Below are 18,517 nucleotides of genomic sequence, written 5' to 3'. Positions count from 1 at the left end.
TCTTAATATTGAATTTGCACTTAACTTGAATTTGAATGATGACTACTAAGCAATGGAATGCCTTAATTAGTTTCCCACTGTGTATTTTGTTCTGCTTTAAAAGAATCACAGAATCAGTCAGGGTTGGAAGGGACCACTAGGATCATCTAGTTCCAACTCCTGCCATGGGCAGGGACACCTCATGCTAGATCAGGCTGTCTAGAGCCTCATCCACCCTGGCCTTAAACACCTTCAGGGATGGGGCTTCCACCACGTCCCTGGGCAACATGTTCCAGGGTCTCACCACCCTCGTGGTGAAGAACTTCTTTCTAACATCCAGTCTGAATCTACCCATTTCTAGCTTTGTTCCATTCTCCCTAGTGCTATCACTGCCTGACATCCTAAAAAGAGTGCTGTTTGGTTTTGGTGTTTTTTTCTAAAAATAAGTTTATTCTGTCATTGCATTTATCTTTTCTGCTCATCAGTAGATCTTCACATGTTGCTCTGACTTCATTGTCTTCTTCTGGAGTACTCCATTGTCCTACTGATAATCATTGTACATAGTGTAACTGTCTCATCTTTGGAACATCATACCAATGGATTTGAACCCCTGCTGATCCGGTGCCTCATGTCCTGGTGAATTCTAACCTCCCCCACTTCTAAATGTGATAACTCAGTGTCTGCTAGCATTCCTTGTGTGCTGGGATTGGGTTGGGTGCCCTGAATCCTTAACATTTCTGTCCAGAAATAAAATTTAAATGCTTATTTTTAATAATTGAACTGTGACTCCCATTTCCTTAGGGTAGGGGTCATTAGGAAAATCTGATTATGTGCTTTTTGGCATAGGAGGTACATCATTGAATTTTGTTCTTTTATTGTAATACCTTGGGCTAAACTGCTAGTGTGAAGCTGCCTGTGCTATTAGCATACGCTGAACTACTGAACTGAGAGATAAAACGTCTGAGATGTTTTTGTAGTACTGTTCAGGATAGGATTTTGCATTATTTGTCATGTAATTTAACTGCAGTTGCCAGAAGGTGCAGTCTTAGTGGACCTAGTATTGTTTTGTTGTTGTTTTTTTTTCATCCAGAGAATGAACTGGATCAGCTTGTTGCTGCAAAATTTAATATTGTCTTCATTGTGTCCAGTTAGCTCACTGAGCTGTGCCAACTCACCCAGTCAGAGTTGTAATAGAAATAAAAAGCTATAATCCACTTTTTTCTTGAAAAAATATGTTGTGAGAACTCTACTACTCATTTCCTTCCTTTCCTCCAATACTATGTATTACATCAGTAGTACTGTAAGATTTCTTACCTGTATCCAGGGCTTATGCTGCTTAGAGCTTTAAATAATGAAATGCTAACAAATCTGTTATGACACATTTATCCACCTTTCATAGAAAATTATTTGTAACCTATATTTTTTTGATAATGCTTTAAATTAGTTTGTCTGTAGTGTTGAGGGCCTGCTGGTTTCTTAGGAGCAGGTCATGTAAGCATGGACACTGGGGGACTACTGTGATAATGGGCTAGGTCCAGGCAGCTGATGAGATATGAACACTATCTACTGACAGCAGTCATTCCCATGCAGATGGCGTTTTCTGAAAAGAACAGTTGCTTTCAAGGATGTTCTGACAATATTTTCTGAATAGTTAGCTGATGAGTGATCTTTAACAGGCATTTTATATTCTGTAGCATTCTAGAAGGGAAGAGATCGGTGCTTTATGCACTGTAGATCAAGAATGATAAGAATAATGTTTAATAATTTGAGAAGGATTTGATTTGGTATTTTTCTGGGGCTTTCCTTTCTGTGTGTGTTTTTGGTTTTTGTTTTTTCTCCCTTCTCCTTCAGCCTGACATGTAGGTCTGGTGCTTTTGTTTCCACAGGGGAAAGCTATGTATGTGGTTCCATAGAACCCTTCAAGAAACTGGAGTACACGAAGAATGTAAACCCAAACTGGTCAGTGAATGTCAAAACCACTTCTACTTCTCGTTCAGTGCCGTCTCTTGCCACTGCTAAAGGAGGCACTCCAGATGCAAAAGAAAATAAGGATTTCATTAGGCCTAAACTAGTCACTATCATCAGGAGTGGAGTGAAACCACGGAAAGCAGTCCGGATTCTGCTCAACAAGAAGACAGCACATTCATTTGAACAAGTTCTTACTGATATAACTGATGCCATCAAGCTGGATTCAGGAGTGGTTAAACGGTTATACACATTGGATGGAAAACAGGTAAGAGTTTTCATGATTATTATTCCTAGCATGAAGAAAATATCCTTGTCCAAGAGGAAAGCAAGAGTGCTTTAATAAAAAAAATATTTCAGAACACAGAAATAGGCCTTCCACTGTTTATAGTGTACTTGATATCTGTTAGCAGGTCAGGAACACATCATGAAGCATTACTTGGCTTCAGTGATGGGTTTGCCATTTGTTATAAGTAATAGCTCTAAATCTGTCAGTCGAAAGTGTGATGTGGTTTTGGCCCTGTGCACCGGAAGTGTGGGATGAAGGATGTAATTTTAAAGAAGCTCATTCTGTTAACTTGTTTCAGCTTTTTCTTACAGCAGTTTTATGAGTCATTGTCCTTGCCTTTCCATAAACTGTAAGAGCAGCAGCAAGGACATATTCAACCATGATTGGACAACTACTGTTGTCCAGAGTGACCAAATGATGAATCTTGCTGCAGCTAGAGTGGACTATGAAGAAGGTGCAAGCTTAGAAAATGAGTGAGCTTTTTCTCTTTTGCAAGAAAACAGGTAGGGTTATGTGTGATGACCACATTTATTGAGGGTACTCTCATAGATTACATACTGCGTCTTCTATTAATTACTTTCATGCAATGTCCTTTTTTAATTTTTGCTGACTTAGGAGATTGCAGTAGAGTTTAAGAGGCTTCTTATTGAACCTGAGGATGGAAAGACAAGAAAAAATATTACTGAGTAATCCTACTTCTCTTTTGGTCTTACATGTCTGTAGATAAATTACAAAAAAATGAATTAATTATAGCAAAACTGGAGAAGCTGTTAACCTGGTGAAGGACAAGACTAATTTTGGCTCGACCTGAATTGATTTAGAGCAATGGTGACTCTAGAGAAATAAAGCAGATACTTTCGTTTACAGATGTAACTTATTAAACTGAGGTGTAAAGTGTGGGTAGAAAGACGAGTGTGCAGTCTCCCTGAGAAGCTAGAAGATGCTAGAGACCAAGCTGCTTCTGCTGTAGCATGGCTGTGTTTTACAGATTCTGTGCTTGGTAATTCACAGATGCACAGCTAACAGTGTAGCTATCAGGAGAGGCTGCAATATATGCTTGATAACAGGTAAATGTAGTTAGCTAGATTGAGTGATGATAACATATCTGCAGTTACTGGGGTTAATATGCAGGTATAGCTCTGGAAGCATCTTCAGTGGTACCTTCTGATCTCGAGGGCTGGTTAATGGACAAGCTGCTTATTTGGAGCTCTGGTTCAAATCAAAGCTATTCTGTCTTGTCCAGAAGTTCCTTCCATCTGCTGTTTTGTATTAGCAACCTCTGCCACCAGTTACAGGCCCTTGGTAACTGCATGCATGTCCGTAGTGATCCCATTACTGTGACTTTGTTGGAAACTGTGACCTGGAGCAAAAACGTGGATGCGAAGTTCTTTTTGCCTACAGCAAAGGTAAAGTGTCTGCCTGGGGAAGCCCTCAACTCCTGTCCTTCCCTTGCCTCATGCTCCAGGGAGCACTAAGGTTAGTAAATCTGAAGAACAAGTTGGGATTTTAAAGCTGCAGAGATCAGCGGTGGTCTCTGTTGTGACTTTGACAGAAGATGTTGACTGTTCCAGTCCCTGTAGATCCTCTCAATAAAAAAGGAAGCATGTCTGGTTTGTGTTGTATATGTAAATAAAACTGTGCTTCGGCTGTTAAGAAGTGCAACCTGGAAGGATGCCAGTGTGGCTGGTTGACTCCTGGATAATGTACTCTGTTTATTTGGTGTTTGTGTTTTTTTAAATATTCTGAACTCCCCTTTAATGGTTGTGCTTAAAATAAAAAATTAGACCTTTACAGCTGTTTTAAAGCTGTAATTGCTAGATGCAAATAGTACTACTCTACTACTGTGCAGAAAGTGAAGACCATGCATTCTTGGCCCTAATGTTGTTAAAGTTGCCAAGTCCTGGGATCTGAGATGAGTTGAGATCAGTGTTGTACTGAGATATTTATTACCTACCTTGTAGCCTGAAACCTAAAGGCTCTCCCAGGAGAGTGGTATCTCCACAGTCCCTCCCTCTTTGATTACACAGTTGAAATTGTGTAGCTTGCTGCCTAATCCTACTGGTAAGGACAGGGTCTGGGGGGAAGCGTGTGTGTCCTGCCAGTGTAATGGAGACTTTGCTCACTGCATGTACAAAGCAGATTTGCTGTCAGGAAGGGAAATGAATGATCCCGTGCTCAGCAGGAGCAGCCTGTTGCTCACCCCTGCTCAGGGAAGTCATTGATTTCCTGTGCTGCTAGGCAATTGCTGCTCCATTTTTCTCTGCCAAAAGCCTGATCGCCCAGATGGTGTTAGGGGCACAATGATGAATTTCTTTATTGCTAATTCAAGCTGTGAATGATTACTGGGAGGAAATCCATGGTAAATCCAAAATTTTTCCAGTTGGGAACTTCTACTGCAACTCCTGCTGAAGCTTCAAATGTTCTGGAGAAGCCTGTGTTCAGTGGCTAAATCTAACAAATCCATGATTAAATCTTTCATCACTAACTTAAAATGCAATAAAATCTTAAAGCTCTGAGCCAAGAAAAGTAATTTACTGAGAATAAAGCTCTCTTAGGATTATTCTTTGGGAGTGTAACTTGGAGAAAGGCTTTCTGTACAGTCATCTCTTATCTATTATTTGATGAGGCAAAGACTGGAATTCCCTATCCATGGCAAAAATTGACTTGAGTCCCATATGTTGTTAGTACAGTTGGACAATGAGACATGGATGCTGTTTGTTGAGTGCTATCATTAGATGCCTCAGGCCAATGAAAATAAAGTGGAAGTCAAGAATCTTAGCTGCGCATCTGCGTTAGGTGATTGTTCCCTGCTGACACTACACATCGAAAATTTGAGCTTTAATGTTCTCCCTCCAGCGGCTTGGTTAGTTCTGATGTTTTGATTTGTATTTCTAAAATACTTGATTATATATTGCATTCACTTAATTTTATAGACCATAATTCAAATTTCTTTTAAGTGACAATGTAAAGAGTGTATTTTGCTGATAAAGGTAGTGTTTGGACTTAAGGAAAGCTCTTCCATGACATCGATTTCCTTCCTCCATCCTCAAAATTCCTTTTTGGTTTTGTAAAGTTCAGGGTTTTTTTGGTGCATGTGTTGTTTTGTGGGTGTTCTTTAGAATTCCAGGGAAAACCCTTACAAAGTAAAACTGCAAAAGAACCTGAGAAAACAATGCCTGATAAAACAGACCCTGATTTGGTCTTGGTTTAATATGCTTTCACAATTCAATTATTGACGACTCCTCAAAGCCAAACAGGTTTCTTTCATCTATGGAACAGTATATTTTTATGGGTATACTTGTTTTTTCTCCTGGTACAAGGAACTGATGGTGTTTATACTTGAGAGGCAGAAAAGGAATCCTTTCCCTGTGAGATACAGATTGATTTGAAAAAAAATAGTGGGACTCTCAGAAGTGTTAAACTGTTTAACGAGCTCAGGCCAAAATTAAAACCTTTCCAGGTGGAGGTCTTGAAGTAATTTCCTTGCCAGCTTTGCTAAGGAAATTAAAAACAGGATGAGTAGGTTTAATGGATGCCTGTAGGAATACGAATCCTGAAGACATGATCTTACTATTATTACTATTTATTTTTTAAATTAAAATGTTAAGTTCATGGAAAGGTATTGTTAGTGTGGACCCTTAATGCTGTCATGCATTTGTGCAGAGAAAGAACATTTTCTCTTAGCTTGTTTTCTTACATCTTGCTTTACTGTAGGTGCACCATTGCAGTTTGGGTTTTAAATATCTCTTAACAGAAGGTGTCATATTTAGTTTGTGTACTAAGTATGGTTTTGTAAAGGCAGTATGTGGACACACAATGCAAACATAAAGGCTACCAGCTGCTTGAGAAGATAAGGCCTGATTGCTGTGTGGTAAGCTCAGTTCTCTGGTTTCTGTTTAATTGGTGCACGTGGCTAAAATGGAGGTCACACAGGAGCAAAACTATGAAAATGCCATTTTTAGGAGCATTGTGTGCTATTTGTTCAGGGCATTTGCATGCTTAGATAAAGACTAAATTTTGGACAGAAGTGCTCTATTACCCTGTAAGTCCTCCAGTTGCTTTTTGTGGAACAAATGTGATTTTTATAATGGGACCTGCTAATTTGAGCATGTGGTTTATTTAGCTTAACAAGATTCAGTAATGTATATTATTTTTCAGTTTTTGCATTTATACTGTTAATTTGGCTCCAGACAGGTAAATTGTCAGTGGCAGAGATACCAGAATAAAAGTGACTGTTGTTTGGTGTTTGTGGTTTTTTTTTTTTCAATTTTAATAAATAAATGTTATTACAAATTAATTTGCCTCTACAAATCTGAAATACAGCTACTCTTACTTAAATGCATACCTTTAGAGTGTGTGAGAGGCAGAGCATGTCCCTCAATAACCTTATTTTAAGCCATTATATAGTTACTTAAAAGTTGTGCCTTCAAGGAAAGGGGACATCAAAGTCCTGGAAAGCTTGTTCATTAAGTGCAATGTTTTTGTTTTACATTGGAACCTTACTCTTAAGGCAGTATCCTATGATACAAAAGAAGTTCCTGCGGACATCTTTGTGAAGACAGCTAGTGTCTTAGTTTTTAATAAGGAATTACTGCTACTGTTTTAAGGAAGTGGCCTTCAAGAAAATGAAAGAACTGAGCGAGTGCTTTTTTGTTGTATGTTTCTAACAAGTGGAAAATATTTGATAGTACAGTAAATTCTTGGTCAAATCTACCCTTTCACAAGTGTCTTTTTCTAGACCTGGATTGTCCTTGATACAGAAAAGCCTACATAAATAAAGCAAGGTAAGTATCATTCACAAAGAAAGACATTCTCTACTTCATATTTGTGTGGTATATGTTATACTACCAGTTTGACAAAACTGATGGTAAACAAAAGAAGATTGATGTGTAGCAAATGACTTGTTTTGGGTATGCTCTGTTATTTTAAGTCACATTGGTGTTTGCAATCTGGTCCATTGTTAATATCGAAGGTATATTGACTCTTAAGAGTTGACTGACTTCATGTTCTTTTTATTCTTCGGTGGTAGGCAGAATTCACTTGAGATGCACACAACTTAAATTCATTACTGGTTTTGAAAAATGTGGACATTAAGTGCTATTTTATTTTCTGTAGGACCTCTCTTGAGTGCAATAACTTTAATGTCTCTCTTCTTGAAGGCTTCGAAGCTCCCTGCCAGCCACAGGCAAACAGGGGTGGTGTTAATTGACCAGGGAACCATGGTGAATTCTCTGACGAGTGGCTGGGCAGACACTGACCAACTGTGAGCAGGCATTAAGTAAAATGGCTTCTGCAGCTCACACACCATTTTAACTGAGAAAGAACAACTAGAGAAACTTGTGCTTATGTTTCTGAGGTGATAGTTCCAATATTGCACTACCACCTGGGGACCCGAAACCCATTTTGCTTTCACTGTACAAGCTATTTCTTCCTTCTAATGTGGATACTAGGCAGCCATACCTCACAGAAAACACCTGTGCTACTCAAGTTTAGACATGAAGTTTTGGGCCCTTTTTGGGAAATGCTGGCTGATTATCATGTTATGTAACTTTGAGAGACACTTTTCAAGAACAAAGAGCATCTATTTAATCTCTCATTTAATGTGCCTCACTTTCCCTCCTTCCTGCCTGCAGTGTAATTTATCAAAAACTTTGTTCTTTCTCTAGAAGATGTATGATTTCTGGTTTTTGGTGCTTTACAAGTAATTTTGCAGTATTTAAAAGCTGTGGATTTTTTTCTCAATTCTGGAGAAAAGGCCCCTTCCTGAAGACATGGCAGAATGAAAAACAGCAGCAACAAATAAACAAACAAAAAATGTGACTCAACTAGTGCTGATGTGGTCTGGGGGTCTTGGAAGATTCTTGTGATTCCTATTGAGATAAGTGGAATTCTGTACTTTCAGTACAAAAACGGCATAAAAATATGATTCAAAGACATGCTAGAGCAGAAAGTTTGCTGGCAGTTGGCATTATTCTGGTGTTAAGAGCTGTGATAGGTCCTTGAACTCTTGTGACTGAGTAGGCTGTTTTGATGTCATGTTACGACATTGACTAACAATTTTAATTGTTACTCATATAAAGGGTTCTGTAGAGGAGTGAACAGAAGCCCATTCCTAACTGAAAGCAGTGTGTTCATTCATTTGTCTAGGGTCAGTTTCTATCAAGCTGAGACTGACAACTGTGTTGCTCAGTATCTATAAGCTCTCACACAATGAGAGTTTCCAGGGTTGCCAAGTGGCATCCCTTAGGAACTGTAGGCTGACTTTGAAACTTAAGAAGAGAGGATGCCTTCTTCTGTGACCTTCAGATTGGCTTTCATGCTGTGCAAAACAAAAACTGTTACTAATTTAATGCATCTGAAAACCCACAGATCAGTATTACTTTAAATATAATATAAGTTCATCTTACTGTCTTATGGGGTATTCAGCTACCCTTTAGAGAATTTATGCACAGTCAGAGGCTCTTTTCTTTTATAGAAGAGTTCTTCAAACGTGGAGTATCATTGTGTGTGTGTGAAGAAGGAAGTCTCAGTGGAAGGGAGATGGTGTTGTCATTCAGAACTGTCAGTTACTAGAATAAGTGCCTTTATCCTCTATATCTGAACCTTGCTTCATGAACCATGTATCTAAGAAGTGCTTCTCATCATGCTAAGCTCTGATTTGTGTGTTGCTGGCTAGAGGAAAAGCAAACTGAAGCATCCTCAAGTGTGTGGTTGTATTTGGAGTGACTGTGTGGGTTTTTTTCTTATTTGATGAAAAGGACTTGGAAAAGTACTTGCAGATACTGTGTGACTATTTGGTGGAGACAGGCATGAGATTACTGGTAATTATAGAGTATCAGGGGCTGAAAGGGACCTCAAAAGATTGTCTAGTCCAGCCCCACTGCCAGAGCAGGATCACCTATACCAGATCACACAGGAACATGTCCAGGCGGGTTTTGAATATATCTAGATGGAGAAACTCCACAACCTTCCTTGGCAGCCTGTTCCAGTGATCTGTCACCCTCACAGTGAAAAAAATTCCTTCTCATGTTTACATGAAGCTCCCTATGCTTCAACTTGTACCCATTGCCCCCTGTCCTGTTATCAGGCATCACTAAGAAGAGCCTTGCTCTATCCTCCTGGCAGTCACCCTTTACACATTTATAAACACTGATGAGGTCACCCCTCACTCGCCTCTTCTCCAACCTAAATAGTCTGTCCTCATAAGAGATGCTCCATTTCCTTAATCATCTTTGTGGCTCTGCACTGGACTCTTTGAAACAGCTCTGTGTCCCTCTTGAACTGAGTGACCCAAACCTAGCTGCAATCACTGGTAAGAGCTTCTGCTGCCAAGTAGCACTTAGTTCTTGGGTTCTCTGTTAAAAGAGGAAGCTTCTTGTGATTCTTCCAAGTAGTAGTCATCCTAAACCCCTTGAGTACTGTGTCCAGTTATGGGCCCCACAATTCAAGAGAGATGCTGAGATACTGGAAGGTGTCCAGAAAAGGGTAACGAAGCTGGTGAGGGGCCTGGAACACAAACCCTATGAGGAGAGGCTGAGGGAGCTGGGGTTTAGCCTGCAGAAGAGGAGGCTCAGGGGTGACCTCATTGCTGTCTACAACTACTTGAAAGAAGGTTGTAGCCAGGTGGTGGTCAGTCTCTTTTCCCAGGCCACCAGCAACAGAACAAAGGGACACAGTCTCAAGTTGTGCCTGGGGGAGGTATAGGCTGGATGTTAGGAGGAAGTTCTTGACAGAGAGAGTGATTTGCCATTGGAATGGGCTGCTCAGGGAGATGGTGGAGTTGCTGTCCCTGGAGGTGTTCAAGAAATGCCTGGATGAGGCACTTAGTGCCCTGGGCTAGTTGATTGGCTAGGGCTGGGTGGTAGGTTGAACTGGATGATCTTGGAGGTTTCTTCCAACCCAGTTAATTCCATGATTCTGTTGTTCTCCCCTGTCCTATTAAGATACTGTATTTCGTTACTTTCACTGAACAAGATAAGATCAATAGTTTGAAGGCTTTACAGTGTGTGTTGTCAAACTGTCATCTTTATTTTTGCCGTCTGAAGTTGTTATTGTTTGTAATTTCTTTTCCACTGGCATAACTAAGTGCAGTGTGTGTATTTCCTTTCTCTGAAGTGATGTGATGTCATAAGACCGTAAAAAAACCTAATGGATCTTGGATTACTGGATTGTTTCTGTTCCTTCTAAAACTGGTTGTTACAAGAGGATTAAAACTTTGCAGTCATTTCTTTTGATGATGCTTGGAATTATGCTAAAAAGATGTTTTCCCCTCATAGTGTGTTTTTTGTAGCACATGTGTTTCTTTCCCAAGAAATTAAATCATGGGGGAAAATGTTAATACTGCATTCAGCTTGTTGGAATTCCAATATTTGCTTTTTAAAGAAGCATTTTAGTCTAATTCTACCTGTGGATTGTTTGGCCTTGAAATTTTGCACAAACAGATACAAATTCTTGGCAATTTCTCTTTTGAAAAAATGAGTTAATGGAATGATAACTTTTTTTAAATGAAACTCAAGCTTCAGCAGTTACCAAGGTTGTGTGCTGCTTCAGGTTACTTACTTCTTTCCACTTGCTTTTCCCTTCAACACCTTTTTCCAAGCTGTTGTGTAAAAAGAAAATAATTCTGTGAATGATGAATCTAGAGAGGGCAAATTACATAAATACTATGTAACCAGCCATGGTTTTCTGTGGAACCGAATCTTCCTCCCTCCCCTTCCTATTTGTTTATAGGAACCAAGATTCTTAAAACACCACAAAACATAATTGATGCTGGCATAATAATCCTAAAATTACTGATGGTTGAGGAAATCATGATGACAGCCCAATTTTGACCTTGTTTTCACTGATAAAGCTTTTATGAGCCCAGTTTCCTATCTAAAACTGCAGTCAACTGTGAAGCATCATAACTTATTTTCAGTACTTTTCTGTTTCTTAAGCCAAGCACTTTGCTCTCTGTTACAGTGAGTAGCAAGCCCCATAGATATCTTTGCATATTCTACCTGTTTAGTCTGGAGTTGCCTCTTGTAATTTTTTTTATGTAGAAAGAGAGTCTAAAACAATTATATACTTCTCAGGTGTTCCTCAGATTAGTCAAGATGAATCCAGGTCTCTAGGTCTAGGAGGCTTCTTTCTTAAGTGAACCTTGCCTTATGTAGCACTTGGAGATGAAATTCTGTTCCCTCAATTCTCTCTGTGTGTTAGGATTTATGCTGTGAATTTCAGTAAAAGAGAAACTGAGATAGAGATTGTTCAGGGATGCCAATATTAAGAACTATAAAATGGGTGATGTAGAATGTGTTCTTTTCCCCTCTTCCATTTGTCTTTAGGCTTGAAAGTAATTTGCTCAATCCTGTAGGAAGTATTGACTTAATCTCTTCTGAATCTATGTCTGAACTACTGTGTGCCAGTTCATGGGGGCAGAATGCCCAGACTCAAATCAGATTTAGGAACTAATACAATTACCAGTAGGTTAAAATATTTCCATTGTGCTGAATGAAGACAGTAGTGATCTGAAAACAGCTTAGATTGTTATGAAGAAGTCAAACTCTTTAGAGACTGTTTTCCTGATGTCATTGGTTAATGGCGTGTGGCAAGATGTGTATCACACATGCTTTATTTTAGAAATGTTATTAAGTCCTTTGTTTTTCCCCCTTCAAAAATCTGACAGTAGGTCAGACTAGCTGCCAGAGGTATATGTTTTTGTTTGTGAAGGCTGCAGAGGAGAAAATCAAGCTTTATTTGTAAGACTGAATTCTTGAAGTCAGAGACAGAAGTGCGAAGAACTCTTTGAGGATTTGAGGCATGCAGGACAGGGCAGGATACTTCAAAAATAAATCAAAATGAGCACAAATGGGTGTTAAATTTTCAGAGATAACTGAATCCTGGTTCAGAAAGCAAGATAGAAGAGTGGAGTATGTGCCCACTGGAACTGATAAAACATTGTAGAGTTTTGACTTCATGGTTGGGTGTTACTGAAAATAAAACTCGCGTTAAGTAGTTAAGGCTGATTGCCTCTCCCAGATCAGTTGATCTGGTGGATTTGGTTTTCCATTAAATGCAGGGTTTCAGAAACCTCTTTTAAATAAAACATCTCTGAGCTTTAATAGCTTAAAACAGTAAGAGACATTTAGTCATCAAGTGAAGGGACAGTGACATCTCAGTTTAAACTGCTTTTAATTATCTTTTGGCTTGGTTTAAGCAATGATTTTTCTCAAAGCTGCCAGGCAGTAGGGGAAGATTTGGAGCATCTTGTGGAATAGCCAGGGTAGAATGCCTTTGATTAACAATGAGGGAAGACAGACATTACCTGAAATGCACATGCTGACTTTTTAAATAGCAAACATTGTTCTATTTAAAATACCTCCACCTGCCTTCCCTTACAGCCAGGTTGTATGTCTATTTTGCATTAGTTTGAATTGCGAACTGCAGGTGCTCTTATATACCATGTATCCAAAAGCCAAACCTTTGACACATTCTTTATTCTATCTCTCCCTGAAATGTCCATCCCTCTGTCTCATTTTTCCTTCCACGACATCTTATATATGCCTCTGAATCGTTTGTATATGTCTGAAGGTTTTATAGGAGACTCCTTCATCTTGTAGCTTTTAAATACTCATTCAGTATTACCTCCATTTTTTAACTTCTAGTTGCAAGTCCTGTTCATTTAAAATCCAGCAAATTCTGACAAATGGACCTCCTCCTGTGTGAAATGGTGTCCTAAGCACAGCACGTAGATTCTATGGTCCACTCTTTTCTTCTATCTGTGTATCTTGTAGGCTTATAATCACAATTACTTTACTCTTCTGCTGTTTCTCCATGTATGAAATCTGTGTTTACATCTTACACCCACACAAAATCTGAGTTAAAGCTAATGCCATGTACAGAGTGCTTGAGTGGCATACTTAGATGCTCCTTGGAGAGGAAATAACTTTGAGAAGGAGGTGAGCATAGCACACATGTGTTGTGGAAAATGATCCTGGCTCAGTAGACATTGATAATGAGAAACCCTGTATTCACATGAGAACAAATTAATGCCTGCTGTAATTCTGTCTTGGTGCTTACAATTAAAAAGCTTAAAAATATGGAAGCTCATGATCATGAAAATGTCTATGTATGACATTGTTGATCCTGATATAGAATAGTTTTTCTGTCCAACTCTTTACCACAGCCACACAAGCATGAACAGCGTTTGTGTCCCTGTGTGGGTACAACAGTGACAGCAGAGTTCACACCTAATCAGTTGGGCTTAGGGTGAGAGCACTTGGAATATAAAAAGCCACTCCTGTTTCCTATTGTCTGAGTAGTCCACGTGGCTATCTGAAATGCTATTTTACTTCTATTATTTTATCTTTTCTACTTAAAAATCCCTCCTGTACTTCAGCAGTCAGTTTTCTGAGTGTTTGTGAAAAAGAAAGTGTCTTAGGCCTTAAAGAAAAACACCTGATACCCAAATATTTCAGTTTCTAAACCAGATCACATCTCTTCTGGGGCAGATTGAAGAGCATTGCCAATACTCGGGAGGAATCTGTTTAAATAGGGTGTGATCTTGATGAATTGGAAACACAAACTGCAGTCAGTGTAAAATTTAATAAGGCAACTATGAAGAAGTTAATGTAAGAAAGAATAATCAAGTAGCCTTTCAAAACTAGCAGAACAGAAACCAGATAAGAGTGCAGTAAGCATGACATGAAGATTTTTAACACAAGGAGTGCTGAACGTTTCACTGCTGTGAAATGGTGTAACAGCATGTATGTACGTGGGAGAATGGGATTATAGAAGTGTTTATTGGTTGTTCATTTGCTTAGGATCTTTGTGGAAGCAGTTGTGGAGATATTTTACGTGTTTTCCACAAGGATACTAAAATTTCTGCACTTTATGTAAACACAACTGGACTAATAGAATCATAGAATCAGCCAGGTTAGAAGAGACCTCCAAGATCATCCAGTCCAACCTATCACCCAGCCCTAGCCAATCAACTAGCCCAGGGCACTAAGTGCCTCATCCAGTCTTTGCTTGAGCACCTCCAGGGACGGTGACTCCACCACCTCCCTGGGCAGCCCATTCCAATGGCAAATCACTCTCTCTGGCAACAACTTCCTCCTAACATCCAGCATAAACCTCCTCCAGTGCAACTTGAGACTGTGTCCCCTTGTTCTGTTGCTGGTGGCCTGGCAGAAGAGACCACCCCCCACCTGGCTATAACCTTCTTTCAGGTAGTTGTAGACAACAGTGAGGTCACCCCTGAGCCTCCTCTTCTCCAGGTTAAACAACCCCATCTTCCTCAGCCTCTCCTCATAGGTCTGTGCTGCAGGCCCTTCACCAGCTTCCTTGTCCTCTGGACACCTTCCAGTATCTCAACATCTCTCTTGAATTGTGGGGCCCAGAACTCGACACAGCACTCAAGGTGTGGCCTGACCAGTGCTGAATACAGGGGAAGAATAACCTCCCTTGCCCTGCTGGCCACACTGTTCCTAATACAGGCCATCTAGGACTGATCACTCTCAATATGGTGAGCAGAAGTTGAGAGACATAGCATCTGAAGGGATGAACTGACTAACTGAGAACCATTGGAGTATTGGTATTTGGAATTTTGTTTAAATGTAGCAACAAATAAACTTGAGAGAAATATTTGGTGTTTGTGCTATGGACATTCCAAGCAACTAGGTAAAATCTCTCTGGGGCTTCATTTCTGGTATAAGAAATTGAAAGGAAATAAAACCTTTTTATTGTCATGTATAAGTATTGCAGTATTTAATAAAAATGTCTGACATTTTCATTTAAAGTATTTGCCAAAATTAATATTTTGCCCAATGTGATAAACCCAATGACAAAAAAGCTATTAAGTTTAATGCCTTTGTTTTGTTTTGTAACCCAGGTAATTTCATTAAGATAAGAGTAACAAATAATGCCAGGAAGCTAAAATTCTTTTAAAATATTTAATAAATTTTAAATGTAGGATCAAAGGAGCAGAAGGGTAAAGATGTATAGGAGTCATTATAAATTAGTAATGTTTGTGGGAATAAATCTTCCTTAAAAATGCTTTTGACCAAAATTACATTAAGGTTTATTTAACTCTTGTTCAAGCAGCAGTAATTAAATGTGAGGTCCTGGTATATAACCTGCTGTGTTTTATACTTTGGTTGTTTGTGAGGAGAGGGAGGTGATGAGAATGAGAGGATGTGACTTTCTTTTTCTCTGGCAAGTCTTCAATAACACTGTGGGAGGAGTAGCTTTTAAATGTGGCATCCCTGTAAAAACTCTTCTATCTGCAGATGGAGGAGGGCTGTCCTGGAAAAGAAAATAAGTCTCTGTTTTCTCTTGTGCTGAGTCCAAGTGAATGACAGTCATCTTTCGCAGCATACAGTAGGAACTGCTCTCTTAAATGTCTCAGAAAGAGGGGGAGAGGAACAACTGAATGTCACACTGTACTTTTGTAGGAAGTGGAAAGCTTTAGCAGTGCTGCTTCTCTTATAACCAAATAATCAAAACGATTGATGAAATGAGGCAGGTGCTCTGGAAAATGACCTATATTGGGGCTATACGGACTGAAACTCCTCACTGCTGCCTCCAGTTCAGTTCCAGGATTCCAGCAAAGGAGGGTCTCCCTTGCCTTTAGTTTCAAACTGCAGGATTTCATCCTGTGGTAGCACTGAAACAGGAACTTTATGATATTATGCAGTCAAGTTTAGCTGTTGATTTTTTTTTTCTTTTCTCCCTAAGCAGCCTGTCACGACTTAACATAATTCTGAAATCCTGAGATGACAGGCAGCCTTACAGCTCCAAATTTCTCTCCTCAGAACAGCCTAGGTAGAGTGTGTGGGAGGTTCTTGTGCTCCAAATCAACGGTAGTCTGTCTGTACAACAATTGCTTCCATTCTTTGGGAACAAAGCCTTACTAAAGACGTGTACCAACTTTCCTTAATACTTTTTTCTGTATTATTTTAGATTATTCCCTGGAAATAAGTACTTAAACTTAGTACAAAAAAAATCCAAGTAGATTAAAAAAGGTGAGAAGTCATTTTCAGCTTGTCAAATGGAGCTGGAACAGTTGTGCAAGGTGCAGTAGGTGTGTGCTGCATTAGAAAGAACAAAGACTCCTGCCCGTGGTCCTAATCAAGGTTAGGCAGAAAATTGTGGATAATAGTTAAATGGGAGGCTTATGCAAAATAAGACTTAGACATTTTGCCTTTACTAAAGTGTGCATAATTAATTTTTAAATTAGTATTTAATCTCAATTACTTAAAGATGTAGAGAAGGTGAGAGTAATTATTTAGTAGTGGACATGGAAGATGAGAATGAGACTGAACAACCTGCTCTCTATAAGAGGAGCTACAGACAAAAGTTGAGAGGACAATATAAAATGATGCTAGTAGGCTGGAATGGTGACAGAGGGAACAGCAAGAAGAGAAGAGTTTGTGAGAAGCAGTACAGAGCTACTGGAGACACAAAAAGATCACTTGTGCTCTTTACAGAGAAGCCTGTTACATGTCGGTCAGGATAAGGAACTGCTTTGCGATCCCATGAAACTCTTATGGGAGCATTGTAAGTAAAAGGGCTGTTCCAGGTACTGCAGAAGCAGCAGCTGTTTCCTGGCACATCCCAAGTAATGCATCATCTTTTCCTTCTTTGAGCCTTTAGACCCTGTGAGGGTAGGTGTTTTACCATTTCCAATAGTATCACAAGTAACTTAGAGCTTCTGCTGTCTACATGAGCTGCAATATATCCAAGTATATATCTTTAGCAAATCTGAAAAACATTTAGTTGCAAACATATCTCAAAGAGTTAATTTGTGAAGCCAAAAAAGGACATTTTGAATAGAAGTTCTAGCAGACAATAGCCTTAGTAGTTTCACTTTGGTTTATCTTGTTAGTGAAAACATAATTTGGATTTTTCTTCCCTTTACATAGCTCTTTTCTGTACAACTTCAAAATTTTCTGTAGGTTTCATGTTCTTGAACTTCCTTTCTCAGAAAAGATTGAAGTGCCATGTGTGAATAATAGCATCATGAATCAACTGGCTAATGCTAACAGGCTTCAAGTATTGTGACACATCCTGCAATAGAGCATTATACTAAATTAACCAGGGTGTTTTGCTGCTGCTCTCATTCACAAAATTTCCTTGCTTCTGAGAACTCTCTTCAGACATGTCATTTACTTGCTTTGAAATTGTTGTATGGAGAGGTAATACCACCTGCAAAACAGCTGGGCAAGCTAAAGTCTTCCTAGATTTTTCCTTTCCTATACAGAAGATGGTGTGTAGGAGGGGGCAGAGTGGCAAAGTGGGTGAGTATTTCCTGAACAAGGATACAATTAATCTACTTTGTGGACTTTTCCCCCTTTCTTTTATGGCCCTGTGTAATTCAGGTTACATTTTGTTAGACACTTCTGCATAAATCTCTGCTAGTCGTTAATTTGCCCATCAGAGGAGGGCAAATTAGAGCTCCTTTCTGTGTATGATGGTTTGAGTGTTCCCCACCCCCTCACACTTTAGAAGTCACCCAGACTAGACTCAGCCAGCTCTGGAAATATGAATGAAGCTATTTATTTACAGCTAGCACAATATACAAGCAGATATTTACAGTATATACAGTTATAGACAGAAATATGCAAGGTAAAAGGTAATACAGAAACACAACTCCCCTCCCAGAAACCTGAGTCCCCAGGAGGGGCTTTCAACCACCCCTTCACCTTCACCCCTGCCCCTCTCAACCTTACCCCCAGTCCCAAGGAAAAATGGAGGTTTGGCCAAAGGGTTAGGAAGCAAAGTGGATTAGGCTAAAATGGAGGGTGAAGTTAGAAAGATGCAGCTCAGCCAGCAACCCGAGTGAGAGTGGTTATCTAATGTTTTGATTTGTGTTTTTATACATCTCAGTAAGACTGTGAGGGAAGTAGACATCACCATTTTTTCCCCACAGCCTGTAGTCTAGTTTGTCTCACCAAAACATTCTAGCCTGCTTCAAACTAGCAAGTGTGCTTAGGTACGCATACACCCACAATCCAGTGCTCACTTTCTTGTCTTTGTAACAAATAAGGACTTGGATTTTTTTTTTTTTTATACTAACTTACTTTTTTTTGTGTGAGTGGTTGATTGATGGGGTTTTGTGTGTTGTGTTTGTCTTTCTGTCTTCCAGTCAACAATTTGTGAACAAAACCTGTGCAGTCCCTATGGTGGATGGAGGTTTTTGGTTTTTATTTCAGGTGTATTTTCACCACTCCGTCTTCTCCTTGACCCTTCTTAGTATGGCTCAGATTTCCCTCAGATTGGTAAAGTTTGGTTTTGCTGGGA

General features: G+C 39.4%; 1 protein-coding gene across 3 annotated transcripts in view; it reads left to right on the top strand.

Annotated features, from left to right (window-relative positions):
- DCLK1 (doublecortin like kinase 1) overlaps positions 1 to 18,517 on the top strand; it is a 265,632-nt gene that overhangs the window by 12,178 nt on the left and 234,937 nt on the right. For all 3 annotated transcript variants that reach the window (XM_064173100.1, XM_064173107.1, XM_064173125.1), the window contains exon 3: positions 1,866 to 2,212. In XM_064173100.1, coding sequence (XP_064029170.1) covers positions 1,866 to 2,212 — 347 coding nt within the window. The remainder of the gene's footprint in view (positions 1 to 1,865; positions 2,213 to 18,517) is intronic.

This window comes from Pogoniulus pusillus, chromosome 3 (genome assembly GCF_015220805.1).
Source record: "Pogoniulus pusillus isolate bPogPus1 chromosome 3, bPogPus1.pri, whole genome shotgun sequence".
In the NCBI taxonomy this organism is placed as follows: domain Eukaryota; kingdom Metazoa; phylum Chordata; class Aves; order Piciformes; family Lybiidae; genus Pogoniulus; species Pogoniulus pusillus.
This window is presented reverse-complemented; position numbering and strand designations above follow the sequence as displayed.